At 36.0% G+C, this 13,863-nt stretch overlaps 1 protein-coding gene across 1 annotated transcript in view; it reads left to right on the forward strand.

Moving 5' to 3' along the window:
- Positions 1-13,863, forward strand: part of APBA2 (amyloid beta precursor protein binding family A member 2) — a 100,054-nt gene that overhangs the window by 72,150 nt on the left and 14,041 nt on the right. Inside the window, exons 6-7 of the mRNA XM_065641544.1 lie at positions 3,767-3,912; positions 6,396-6,482. Of these exons, the coding sequence (XP_065497616.1) occupies positions 3,767-3,912; positions 6,396-6,482 (233 nt within the window). The remainder of the gene's footprint in view (positions 1-3,766; positions 3,913-6,395; positions 6,483-13,863) is intronic.

Here is a 13,863-nt window from a genome sequence, read left to right on the forward strand (position 1 = left end):
TCAGTAGAAAACTAAGTAATCTCCATAGCATTGATAAGATTGTGCAGCAATTCATAGTTAGATTTTTCAGAAACAGTTATATAATGTTCAAACACCAATACTCAACATAACCTTTGTTCACACTGAACTAATCTTCAAGTTTCAAATCTATTTATTTCTCCTTCCCTTCCTCATCAGTAAGCTTTAGACATGCTTGCAGTCAAGGGCACGCTTAAGTGCTCTGATGAGCTGGGACCTCAGCCAAATCTGCATTTTTATATTATTTAAAGCAGCCAGAGATAAGGGAAGAAATCACTCGGGTAACCCAATTTGACTCTGGCAATTTTCAATACCATTCCATCCTTCCGACAGATGTCTTATTTTACCTGACAATTACTTACCTTCATGACAGGAAATGTATGTCGAAAACGTTTTCTGCCCAACATGCCTTTTTTTTTCCCCGTCTATAAGCATTTTATACATGCTGTTGTTTTATACATGATGTTGCAGAATTTGTTGTTAGTATAATGATTCTGCAAAAAAAAAATCACTTTATAATGTTATGAAGAGATGATGAAACCATATCCAACCAAAAAAACCCCAATCTTTAAAGAATCAAAATAAATAAAATTAGGATTATAAAATTGCCTAAAACCCTAGTTACTTCCATTTTCAAGAAGTTTTTCAGACAAATGAGTTAAAAACCACCATTGCTGTCACCAGCAGCCAAGAGAAGAATTTGTTGTTTCCTTTGTAATACCCATTAATTTCACAGCCCCCTAAGGTATGGTGAGGATTATTGTTTAATGCTGAGAGATGCTAGGAATTTATATGTAAAAATAGATCTCTAAGCATGTATTTGAAAGTGCCTTTGATGTAGCCTATCAATGACTTGGAAATCAAGACAAAAATGTCTTGCTCTGAGACGTACAAAGCACAGATATAACCAGAAGAGGGACAAATTCTACATTCTTGAAAATAACTGAAGAGAAAAAAGCTTTCCTGAGTTCAGCCAGAGCTTTTGGCATAGAAAGGAAGTAGATTAAGTGACTAATGTGTTTTAAATAACCAGCACAACTTTTTTTTGTTGACAAACCCTGCAGACTCTTAGAATTTTGGTCTTTGCTTGATGTGGTAACAACTGTATTAGAATTTGTACCAAGAACTGCAATTTTACTTGCTTTCAGACAAAATATTTGAAGAAAATTCATCTAAATTAATTACTAAAGTAAGTTAGTTAAACTGATGTAAATATTATGTGGGTAAGTGTATTTCAGAGTTAAAGCAACCAGGATTGTATTTAGCCTGATTTACTTAGCCTGAAGTGAATGAAGAAAAACAAAATTAAAGCCACTTTAATGTTGAATATGGCTTTTGATGCAGGTATCTAATGAAGTTATGCTAACTTAACATTAAATTCAAATCTTGAATTAATTTCCCTCTTTGCTACCCTTGAAACAAGATGTTAATATGATGCAGCTTTAATATTTTGTTGCATGCTGAAAAAAGTATAGATGTATGAGGTTAAGTTTTAGGCCTGAAAAGATGTGTGAATAACATCATCAGAAGATTTTATCTATATAAAATATATCATCCATCTGCTGAAAAATGTAATGGTACAAAGATGTAAGCAAAGAAGAACAGAGATACAGTAAATGCAGTTCTTGTGGAATTTTCATTTTCTTTACTTTCATTCAGTGAATTAGTTCTGGAGGAACAAGGATCATTTTTTAAGGTATTGAAGGACTTGGCCTTCATAAAGTGTTTCAGTGACTTTTGATATTAGTAGCTTCCCAAGGATTTCATTGAGGGTTTTCACACTTTCAGAGGAGATTGTCATGATTTTTTTTTTAATTGTTTCTCAGTACTTTGAGGATTTTAGATTCCACAGTATTCTGTTCTGAATTATAATGAAGATCCAGACCATTACTGGATTTGCACGGATGTGATCTAAAGCAAAATGCGTCCTTCCGTGTTATATACTTAGCTTTTCAAAACCTGAAACTACTGTGTTTCCTAGCAAAACAAATAGTTTCATTTTGTGTGAGTATTGTTAGTTAATCTCAGGTCTCTAATATATACATCTACATCTACAGTGCAGGACTGGTATAAATATATATACGTTTTCATATACCTTAATTACTGAATTACAAAGACTGGGCTTTTTTTGGTTTTTTGGTTTTTTTTTGCTGGGGGTTAACATTTCTAGCAAGTGAATGTGAGGTCTGCATGGAAGTATAGGTGTCAGCAGCACTGCTTGAAGAAGAAAGTAACTTCTTTTAATCAAGTTTATTTTCTGTTGGAAGCCTTTGTCTAAATTAGAACAGGAAAACAAGGGATAGGAATGCTCACTAAAAGATACATGTGCAAACCACTACTTCAGTAATTTTCATCAGCTTAGCATACTGTATATTCTTCCTTCTCCACATATTAATCTTCCACGGTCGATTGATTACAAATAAATTGAACTAATCCACTGTACAAGAAAACTTTTCTTAAATTAGCATCTCCCTTCAGTGTCATTTTTCTCCTCACAGATGAGATTGATCTACTTCAAAAAAAAAAGTGTTAGCAGCTTGGCAAGTTGATATAGCTCAAAGCCAATTTCTTTTATAAAACTGTTGAGGAACAGAAAATATTCACTGTCAAGACATTTCAGCCAAACTCTGGAATGAGTGTTCTTTACTGATGATCTAATCAAGCTGGAGGTAAATCTTAACAGTTAAATAAAGAGGATGATGAGCACAGTCCCAGTATGATAGAAACGCTATCCTTTATTTTCCCTGCCCCCTCTTTTTCATCCTTGGAAAGAAACAACTTGCAAAATACAAGTTAATGTTAGAATCTCACCCAAGTCACTACGTAATTAATCCCAAGTGTATGCAAAGGCATTTCGTTGAATGAAGGCTAAAATTTAAAAAAATATCAAGATGTTTTAAAGTTTCACTATTTTCCTCTTTTAACATGAATTTTTTCCTCCTCTTCCCATGTGCTCCTTTCCCATAACTGCCTTCTGTGACTTCCCTGCTTTCAGGGGAAAAGGCTCTGACCTGTTGTGCAGATGACATTGATTAGACCCTGAACATTTTAGTGTACTCCTGTGCTGAAGCATGTTTCTCCAGCTTTCAGTTTACACAATCTGTACCACCCTGGGAATTGTGTTTTTCTATAATATCAGCCTCTGAATTCAGGCCTCACATGTGACGAAACAGCATCAAGATCCCTACTTTTCTTGTTTCCTAAACTTTCTTAACTGTTAAGTTTCATGGTGGACTTCTGCTGAAGCAAAGTACACCTTTGTGCCCATTGTATTTGCCAGTATTTTTGTCAGAGATAATGTTTGGGGATTGTGTACTTCTAGAAACATCTCAAAAAAATGTGGACACACAAATCTTTATTCAAGCAGAAGTTTAGCTCATGCACTGCAACAGTCATACATATAAACAGTAAGAAAGTTATGATATAGGAACATATCAGCATTTCTGAAACTTGCAAATAATTCCAATGTGTTTATCCATGCAGCACAGCAAAAATTTTCCAATTATTTTCCTCTAGAATTCCACAATCAAACCATTATGCAATGTTTTAAATACTGTATGTTCAGTTAATATGTTTTTTTGGGAAATAATTATAGGGAAAACCAGCATTTATTTTGCACTGGATTTCTTCACCTGTTTGATATTAGAAGATGTATTAAAAGGGTTGTTCGAGCCTCCATATCCTTTATTCAATTTTGCATCTCTCTACCTTCTTTTGAAAGGCAGTAACTGTAAATGTCTCATGTCAGTTCCAGGACCCTGTGAACCTGAAGACCTCATTGATGGAATCATCTTTGCAGCCAATTACCTGGGCTCTACACAGCTGCTCTCTGAGCGCAACCCTTCCAAAAACATAAGAATGATGCAGGCCCAAGAGGCAGTGAGCCGTGTTAAGGTAGGGGATTTGCATGGTTTGTAGAATACTCTCTGACCCTTTGACAGTTGATCTCTAAACAGCACAGGATCTGCAGCTTCAAACCTATTCTGAAGTGCACTAACATGCATATAGATCTAGTACCATAAATACCATCAGTTTCCAGTGCTAATTAGGAAAATACTTACAGCATCTCTGAGGAACAAAATATAAATTATTACAGAGTCTATTCAAAATTGTTTGGAAGCTGTATGAAGAATTCATGTATTAAAGACAAACTCCAGATTGCAATTAGGAAATATTCCAGTGGCAAAGCACAGGATATTTGTTTGACTGTGGTTTGCCTTTTATGTCATTAATTCCTTTAATTTACTACAAAGTGTGAATATTAGTCTCAGTATAAATTACTACTTTTTTAGGACAAGAAGATTCATTACTCTTGTGTGTAGATTTGGTGTTATTTACAGTGAACAATTTCTGTGTAATAATGTAGCATAGACTGCTTCATACAGCTATGTAAAAAAAATGCTTGCTTTCGTTAATAAACCACGTAGGATATTTTTCTTTTACATTTTTTTGTGAATCTGCTGTGAAGAGGTAGATTTAAATGCTAATAGAAAAGTTATGTGCTTAGTCAATAAAATATGTAATTGCTAAAAATTGCATGTTTTTGAAGGGAACCAGTTTGGAAAAATCATTTACTTAGCGAGAGACTGTCATGACTGATGATTGATTCAGCATTTAGAAACAAATGGAAGGCAAGAAAGGTCCAGTTCTTTAAACTTTCCAAACCTCTGAATTTCTATTTAGCATATTGTGATGTTTCAAGCAGTAATTAATTGTTGGCTGCAATTAACTTCTTGAAAACTATTTTGTGTATTAATAACAATTCTAATCTGTCAGGGATACTTGACTACTTTAGATAGTCATGGAAGAGAGCTTGAGTTACGATTTGTTGAACAATTACATGTAGACATAGGATTAATATGCATAGAAAACCTTGAGTTTAAAATAGTGCATGTACTGCCATTTTAAACTGCTGTATATTTAGCAGGATAAATGTTATGAGCAGCTGTTAAAAGACAACGCTCTTTGGTACCACTTTTTTTGCAATCAGTTAACAACGTGTAATGCCATTAAATCAAATTATGCTTGAGAACTGCATAAGATATAAACAAATCTTTCTCTCTTGCACATCCTTTTCCCACTGCCCGCAAATTTTTAATTTTTAACACTCTGGATTCATAGTCAAAAGGTTCCCCTGACTTCCCACACTGTCTTTCCTCTGTGTGTATATCTGTCTGCATTCTTTTTTTATGCTGCTCCCCAGAGGATGCAAAAGGCGGCTAAAATCAAGAAAAAAGCGGTGTGTAAACTGTTTTTCTTGAATGCTAATGTTAACTTACGTTTTTGTTGTACTTGTTCTCCATAGAGTGTTGTGTCTTTCATTATGGGTCCTCATAAAGTTGTCATTTTGGTTTCTTCTTTGTTAAGTAGTAGAACACTCGGTGGAATAAAATGAACTCATTTTCTTCATTGTTCATTTAATGGAGTGCCTGTCTGCTGCTCTTCTTCTGTTGAATACCTGTGATTTATTTAGTCCAGATATACAGCCAATGTTATCTGAGAGATCTTTTTTTAATGTAATGCTTATTTTTATTTTACTAACTAAGCAGTAAGATGTATTTCCTCTGCCTGTGACTTACTGTATATTTATTAAATTATTGTCAATATTTACAAACAAATACAAGAAATTTACCAGGTAGTAGCTGGAACAATTCAAACAGGAGACATTTGACTGGGTTAAAAACTATACTTTAGTTAACTAAATACAGTTGATGAAAATATCACTAAAATGAGTCTTGCTGTTTGTGATGGTCCTGGCTGAAGGCAAAGTAAGTAATCTCTGCTAAAGCAGGTGCTTGCTTTGTATACCCTGAGTTCCAGCAGGAACCAGCAGGTTCCTCCAGGCTGCTTGTCCACAGGGCACTATTGCAGCCGGTGTTCGGCAGCACCCACGTTAGCAGCCTCAGAAGAAAATGGCCCCAGACTGTATCAGCCTGTGCTAGAGGCAGGCATCGGTCTGCAGGCCAGAGACCGGTTCTTTGATCAAACACTGCAAGGAAAAATGATGTATTTGCTACCTTACCCTGTAGCTTTAAAGGCTTAGCTATGCCTACAATTCAGTCAGGTTAATTTTACTTGAACTAAGGCTCATCCAGCAAAATACTGCTGTTCTGGCTATAGAGAATTTTAGCGTTTGAGCTCTCACTCCTATGGGCTCCGAAAATTCACTCTTACCCACAAAATCAGAGTATGCTTTGTTCTTTCTATGGACTAAATGCATTCTTTGCATGTATTTAGAAACACCTTTGAATAGCCGTCTCTGTAGTGGTTTAACAGTGCGATTGCTTCACATCACATTATGCTTGAAGCGATCAGTGAATTTATCATTCTAAAGAGAAAATTCAAATTCCTCTTGTAACAAAGCATCTGTCTTTTAGACTTCAGAGGGAGATTCCCAGGCCTTGACTGAAGTGGATCTGTTCATCTCCACGCAGAGAATCAAAGTCTTAAATGCAGACACACAGGTAAGTTATGATTAAAACTCGTCAAGAAAAATATTGAGTTAAACTGGGCTCTTATACCATTAGTGGGAAAATTTACTAAATTTGCATAAAGTAACTGTGGTGAGAATATTAAGAAAAAGCAGTGTTAGGTCTGCTATTGTATTACTTGCCATTTGTCAACACTGTAATACTGACGCCAGTTTTGTTTATTTGATGTATTTGAAAATGTCTGCATATTACTGAAATCTAAAACTCAATTTAGGAAAAGATTCAAAAGTCTTTCAGAATGTATGTACCCTGTTTCTCTTAACAGTTTCAGTACCCAAATTTACAGTCTAACGGGGAATTAATTTGCTGCTTTGACTAAGCTATTCATATCTTTCAATTTTTAACACTTAACCTCCAATTTTCCCATAAATGACATGTGAGCTACCATCCTCCTTGCTCAAGGTAAATTAGTAATTATTCATGTTAAAGAAGCATTTGGAGACCACAGCAATGATCAGCCTCATCTTCTGGGAATACATATATATATATGCAATAAGAGATGATCTTCATAAGTAGGAAGTTTTAAGGAATTTACCATTAAAGAAATATAATTTATACACAGATTCCAATATTTAGGATAATAATCTCACAAGATTTCTTAGACTTTGATCATACTTACAGAAAGTCTTTAAATTTTCATACTTATGAGAGGCTTTGAAAAGGGATACCTTAGTGACATTTTTTGCTTTAGTTTTCACTAAAAAACTCCACTGTATGCAGCTAACAGCAGTTAAAAAATGGTAAGACCTCAAGATACATTAAAGAACAAACCATTTAGAAAATGCTTAGTTAAGACAGATGTAGCCAAACAAGAAAATTCACCTTGTAATATCTGGAAAAATGATTGGAGCGACTTTATGCTATCCTTTCAGTGATACTCTTCCAGAACTTATGAAGGTAACATTTAGGGGTTGATTGTTGTTGGTGGTTGGTTTTTTTTTTTTGGTAGCAGAACACATCAAGGATTATAAGTGCATTTAACTGTCAGAAAGATATCAAACCAAACAAACCATTTGTAGGCAGTTTGTGAGTAGATAAGCAAGAGTCAGCACAGATTTTTCAAAAGTAAATCATGTCAAATAAATCTTTTTGTGACAGGGAATATATTTGTCCATGGCATAGAAGCAGCACACATCTTAAAAGCCTTAATAAGGCTTTTTATCTCATATAATATTTTCTAGATTATATGATCTATATACAAGAGATACCAGCAGGCTAAAAAATTTGGGGTGTACTTATTTCTGATATATTGCCATATAGATGGCAATATAAAGAACTAAAGAGCAGAGGGAGACTCATGGGCATGTTTATTTGCTGTAGTACTGTTCAATATTTTCATAAACAATGGAAGATGGAAAGAGAAAATGGTTATTGAACTTGTATCTTGGTGTATAAGATTAGAGTTCAGAAATATCACAGCTAACTGAAGAAATAAGCTGAAACTATAGGACATATTTCAATAAAGACAAATGTAGCACTCTACATTTAGGATTTTGTTTCATTTTTAGTTAGCATACAGTTTGTTTTTCTAACGATGCAATTTGAGTGTTACTATCTTGTAATGTGAGGGTAGTGATAGTATCTCCAGTAAATGGATTATTTTTCTTTTAACATAAGCAGATGTCATTAACATGCCACTAGAACTCCCAAGAGATAGAGCCGGATGAGGAGTAGAATATCCCATCTGACACAGGCAGCAGTATTTACAATCTGCCATCCATAAATTGTCCTGATACTGCATTTCATCCATGATAAACAATATCACTATTTGTTATGGCTCAGCCTTTTTTTGACCACATGGTAAATGTGCATCATCCAGAGAGTATATTATCAAAGCTCATGCCTACTTTTTGCATTAGCAGATAATAAAATGCTAGTAATTATCAGATAGCTACAGACAAGTATCAACAAATGAACACCTACAGTTTACAGTTGGAGTGTATGGCAGTAAATAGATAAGTTCTCTTTGTTGAGTAACAACTAGTCTTCGTGGAAGTCACTCTTTCCCTTCTTCAAATAGCTCAGCATTTCAGCTGAACACTAACCCTTTTAAAGGTAAAAAAGGAAAGTCCTTTGAGGCAGACCATAAACACTTTGTCAAAGCAACTGTTACCTTCTTCTCCTGATTCCCTTGAGATTTCTAGTGATATAAAATGCAATGCACCATGAAGAATGGTATGTAGTATGAGTTGTTCAACTAGATGAAAATAGCAATATTGGAAATAATTTTAACTACAAGCTCTCCGGCTTTTGCCCTGGGTTTTTGTTGTTGTTGGTTTGGGTTTGGTTTGGTTTGGTTTGGTTTTTTTACAGTGGATCTTTCAGGGAGCTGTAAGAGACTTATTCCTATGACTTGTTAGCATTGTTGCCGGCATGCTTTTGCATTTTTGGTTTGGTAATATTTTTCAGTTCTAGTGAAGTTTCCCAACTGGTGCAATTACCACAGGTCTATTTCAGCTGGTGTGGCAGCTGGCAGAGACAATCTGTTCTTTCATAGCTTTATCAATTATATAAAACCTATTTCTGCAGCATGCCATCCGTGTTTTAATCCATCTGTAGTGTTGTATAGCTCACGTGAGGTAGCAGCTGATATAAAATTTAAAATTCTCAGTTGAAAAATGACGTGCAGCAGGGTTCAAAATGCTGAGTAGCACCAGTAAGGTACATTGCCACGTTGGAACAGAGCCAGCTCTGGTGATTGTATTGCCCTGAGCAACACTAGGACATGGCACCCCTGCCACTTTTACTTGCTTATACATTTAGTTACTGAATACATTCAGCCCAAGATGACTCCTGTTTAGTAAATGTGGTAAGAGCAACCTCAGGTTTGGCCACATGCCTGCTTCATATGAGAGTAGTTCTTCCCTGACTGCTGCAGCTTTACAGTCTTGCAGTCAGTGCATGAAAACAGCAGAGATATCACAGCAGCCTCTCCCATCTTCTTGCTCCTTCAGTGAAGCTGAGAGTGAAGCAACTGAGAAGACTAGCAGAGAAAAAGAAAGATGCAGAGGTTGCAAATGTGTACGTGCAAAGCCTCTGGTAGAGTATTGGTTCCATGAAAATCTTCTCAGCTGTTAGGCTGTCTAATTCACACTCCCACAGGACTACATCACTTGAAAGCTTGGAAAAATACTTAGGTTTTCCTCCTTCAGGTGTTTGGGTTTCAAGAGGGATAACAAACAGGATTCTAAAAGAGTTCCTTAGAAAGGAAGGGTGATTCTGAGAAAAGGGAATCTGAACAGGAGAAGATAGAACAGAAGTTTTCAAAAAGGCCAACACAGGCTGAATTTCTAAGGACAAATACAAGGATAGCACAGATGGAATGGATGGGGCTAGAAAAGGGCTGAGGAAAAGAATAGAGAAGCAGATTAGTAGAGATGGAGAGATTCATGGGAAAATAACAAAGGAGGAGAGACAGTGAAAATGAGATAATGGCATGGGAAAACAGCATGGAATGGAGTATGGAGTGAGAAAGGAAAAAGTCAAGTGAGGAGTAAGTCAAAAGTAAAGACATGTTTACAGTCACTATATATTATTTGCCTTATTCCTAATTGTAATTGCATTAGAAATGAAAAAGCTGGGAGGGAGTGGGGCAATGACTGCTTTCACCCCTAAAAGAGGAAAATACAAAACAACCTTCGAGTAACTTCTCTGTGGTGATAAGGACAGAAGGACTTTCTTGGCAGGTGAGATTAAATGCATTTGTTTTCCCAGTCCATTCACTCTTGTGTACACTGCCTGTATGATACACCCTTACAGAATACTTAGTGCACACTGCTGAAAAGCAATTATCTCTGCAGAGCTCCCAAGATCCTGCTGAGAGATGCCCATTATAAAACATTTTTCCATACTGAGATAAGTGCTATAAATCCTGCTGACCCCCTGCAACCCTTAGAGACACCTCCCAAACCATCTCTTAACCATTATCACTTTTCATAGTTTAGGGATGAGCATAGAACATTTTATTTCAAGCCTAAGAAGAACCATTGCAATAATTTTATGGGTAGTGATTCTCTTCAGTAACACAGTGGTTCTAAGAAACAATGGTTATTGATATTTTTCTCTCTCTGTCAATTTAAATTGTACTGAAATTCTTAAAACAATTACTCTTGTTGACTTGAGGAACAATCTTCTCTCTCAGGCCTTAGAGGTTTGTTCCACTAATGGTAAACTAATACAGAGCTGTTTATATAAAGAATGCTGCTGCTTATGTAAATGATGCAAATAGTGTATTAGCTCATACCACATTGCAGTGTTTTTTGGAAGATCAGATGTCAAGGGATACCCTGCCACTACAGACACAGCAAGGAGGGTATCTGAGTCTTCTCATATGGTTCAGTTGGATGAAAACTGACCTCATGCTGCTCAGTGACATATTCCTATACAAATCAAGAGCCACTAGCAGATAATTGAAAAAAGAAACAAAAAACCCCCCAAAAAACAAAAGGTCATGTTAGTAAAAAACCCAACAAACAACAAACCAAACCCAAACCAACAACAATGAAAAAACAACCAAAACAAAACACAAACCGGTAGTCAATTTTTCTTTCTTCACATTAGTAATATCCACATATGTATCCACACAGATGCCAAAACCAGCAGAGACAACCTCAGTCTTGACCAAGAACCAAAGATATTTTAGACACCAGAAAGCAATTTACTGACTTAAAACTAGCAGAGATCAGAAAGTAAAATCAAACAAATTGATTCAATAATAAGTATTCCAATAATTCCAACTGAGGCAGAATTTGGTGGATGTTTCTAGGTGTGCAGGCAGGTGCAGGGAGAAGGGGACATCCTCAGCTAGTTGGATCAATAAAACTATTATGCTTCTGGTTGTTTCCAGTTTGAGCAATAAATAAAAGTCTGCAAAACCCTCCAAACTGACCAACGACCCCAGCAAGAAGGAATTTTTCAGATGGGCCATTTCTGTTTCTTAAAGAAGGGAACAGTTCATCTCTACAATGGCAAAATATGTAAAGAAATGATAGAAAACAATGCGGACAAAGCATGGTTTGGAAGCCCTTTCTTGGTCTTTGTTTCAATAAAAAGATTTACCTTCATTAAAGTAAGTACTTAGCATAGGTTTTAAACTAAGCAGCATCTATAAAGATCAGATTTGAAATGTCCCATAAAAACAGATTTTGGACTCTTTTTTGCCTTAAAACAAAGATAGAATCATAGAATCACTTCAGTTGAAAAAGACCCTCAGGATCATCGAGTCCAACCCTAACCTAACTCTGTCACTAAACCATGTCCCTAAGAACCTTGTTCAACCGATGGCAAAAGACTGGATTCAGTACAGCACACCAGCTACATTTGAGGCTGAATTAATTGTCCTGGCAGCCTGCTATTGAAATGACCTCTCCCGAGCCTCCTGCAGTCTCCTGTCACGCAGAAGCACACACATGGTGTGAATGCTGGAACAGGACACAGACGCTTTACTCACCTGACAGCAGAGTCTGGCTGGTGTGAAACCGAGCAGGAGCAAAGGCGGCTCCAGGTAGAGAGGACGAGCACCTCAAGTCTGGTGGTGACACGTGGGCAGTAGGGGGTGAGGAGGGACAGCACAGTCACATGGTGAAGAACAACATACACTCCTTGAATGTCCTTGGGAAAAAAAAAATCTAAATAATTGCTGACTTAAAATATCATTATATGGCTTCTATGGGTCCTAATAGCTAGGAGGTTTTTTCTAATATTTTGTCTAAATTGCCAAAATATCTACCGGATAAGCACTACTAACATAAGTTGTATTACCATTATTCTTTTCCCTATAAAATTATCTTCCTCTGTAATTATACACAAACTCCAGTAATAGTGATTTTTTTCAAGGCACTTAAAGGAACTACAGTCAATCAGATTACTTGATTGCATTCCTAAACCTTTCATTTTAAACCTAAGATGTTCTTACCATTATGGAACATCTTCCATAACATCGTGCCTTTCTGGGAACTTAGAGAAGTTGTGGCTTTTTATTTATGTAAAACAAAAACAAATAAACAAAACCAAAACCAAACCACCCCCCCCCCAACCAACAAAACCCCCCAAACCACAAACTGACCAACCAAAAACCAAAGGAGAAATCAGGTTGCTTATACCATATCTTGAATAAAACCCTCTATGAAGGTACAAATAATTATCTAAAACATTAGCATAAGCAAGTATATAATTCTGTTTGTCTTTGCAGTCCTAAATATATGAAAATCCTTTTAAATTATCATGGTAACAAAGTCACATACATCGTTTTATTAAAATAATATTACTTTACATACAGAAACCTTTTAATGACAATGAGACTGCTAGCTGTTGAGCCACATTAATTTATTCATACTTAATGCTGAGTTAAGGAAGAATAAAACCTACTACAAGTTCATACTTTGTGGTGCACAGAAACCGTTATGTCTTTGAAGGTTCTTCCTTCTGGGAGCTGATCACTCATATATAAAAAACAATTTATAGAAACTGGAGATGGAAATAGAAGATAAAATAGTAATATCTGAAATAAAACAAGTTTAGTGACAACATATCCTTCTCTGACTACAAATAAGCACTCTCTTTTCATTTGTCCAAGGCAACTCAATCAAAGCCACTGAATAATGATATATTCCTGTGAGAAAAAAATTTGGAAGTAGTAGGTTGGGATTTCCGTGCTAATAGCAGAAAGTAAAATAAGACTTTAAAAGGCTAAAGTAATTAAAAATATGCAGAGCTCAGGGATTTGAGACAGAGGCAGGAAGTTTCAATGCTTTTTATATTTAGTACTCTTCATGGTGTTCTTATGTAAGAAATGTTCATTAGGATGAAGCTTGGACAGGTTTCCACTTAAAATCATTCTCACAGGCAATGGCTCTTCTGAGTTGAGTTCTCCCAGTACCACCAAATTGGCAGCCTAATGACATTGACTGGAACAGGATTTTGCCCGTGAGCTCAGACACTAGACCCATTCCCTCCAAACTGATCTGAGGTATGTAGGTCCCCAGAAAAAAGTATTAAAAAATTCTGCCTACAGAGAAGGTGAAATACCGTCTTCATAGATCTTTACAAAGAAAGTATCACTTTGCTGTATATTATATGAGAAAATGTTACCTTACATATTATCGTAGGACGATTTAAAAAAAAATTGGGAAATGATAACATTTTCTCATATACATATGACTTCCCTAAAACTTGTTCTGTCATTGTGAAATGCATCTGCTTCATTCAGCAAAAACCAATACAAAAGGGAAACAATTTTCCAACAGCATGAAAATGTTTATAAGTCAGTAGTATCGATCTTCATTATTGCTTTACAGTAGCAACCACGTTGTATTTGCTCAGGCGACACTCCCATTGAAACCGATTTCTTGACCAG

Source organism: Caloenas nicobarica, chromosome 10 (assembly GCF_036013445.1).
Source record: "Caloenas nicobarica isolate bCalNic1 chromosome 10, bCalNic1.hap1, whole genome shotgun sequence".
NCBI classification, from domain to species: domain Eukaryota; kingdom Metazoa; phylum Chordata; class Aves; order Columbiformes; family Columbidae; genus Caloenas; species Caloenas nicobarica.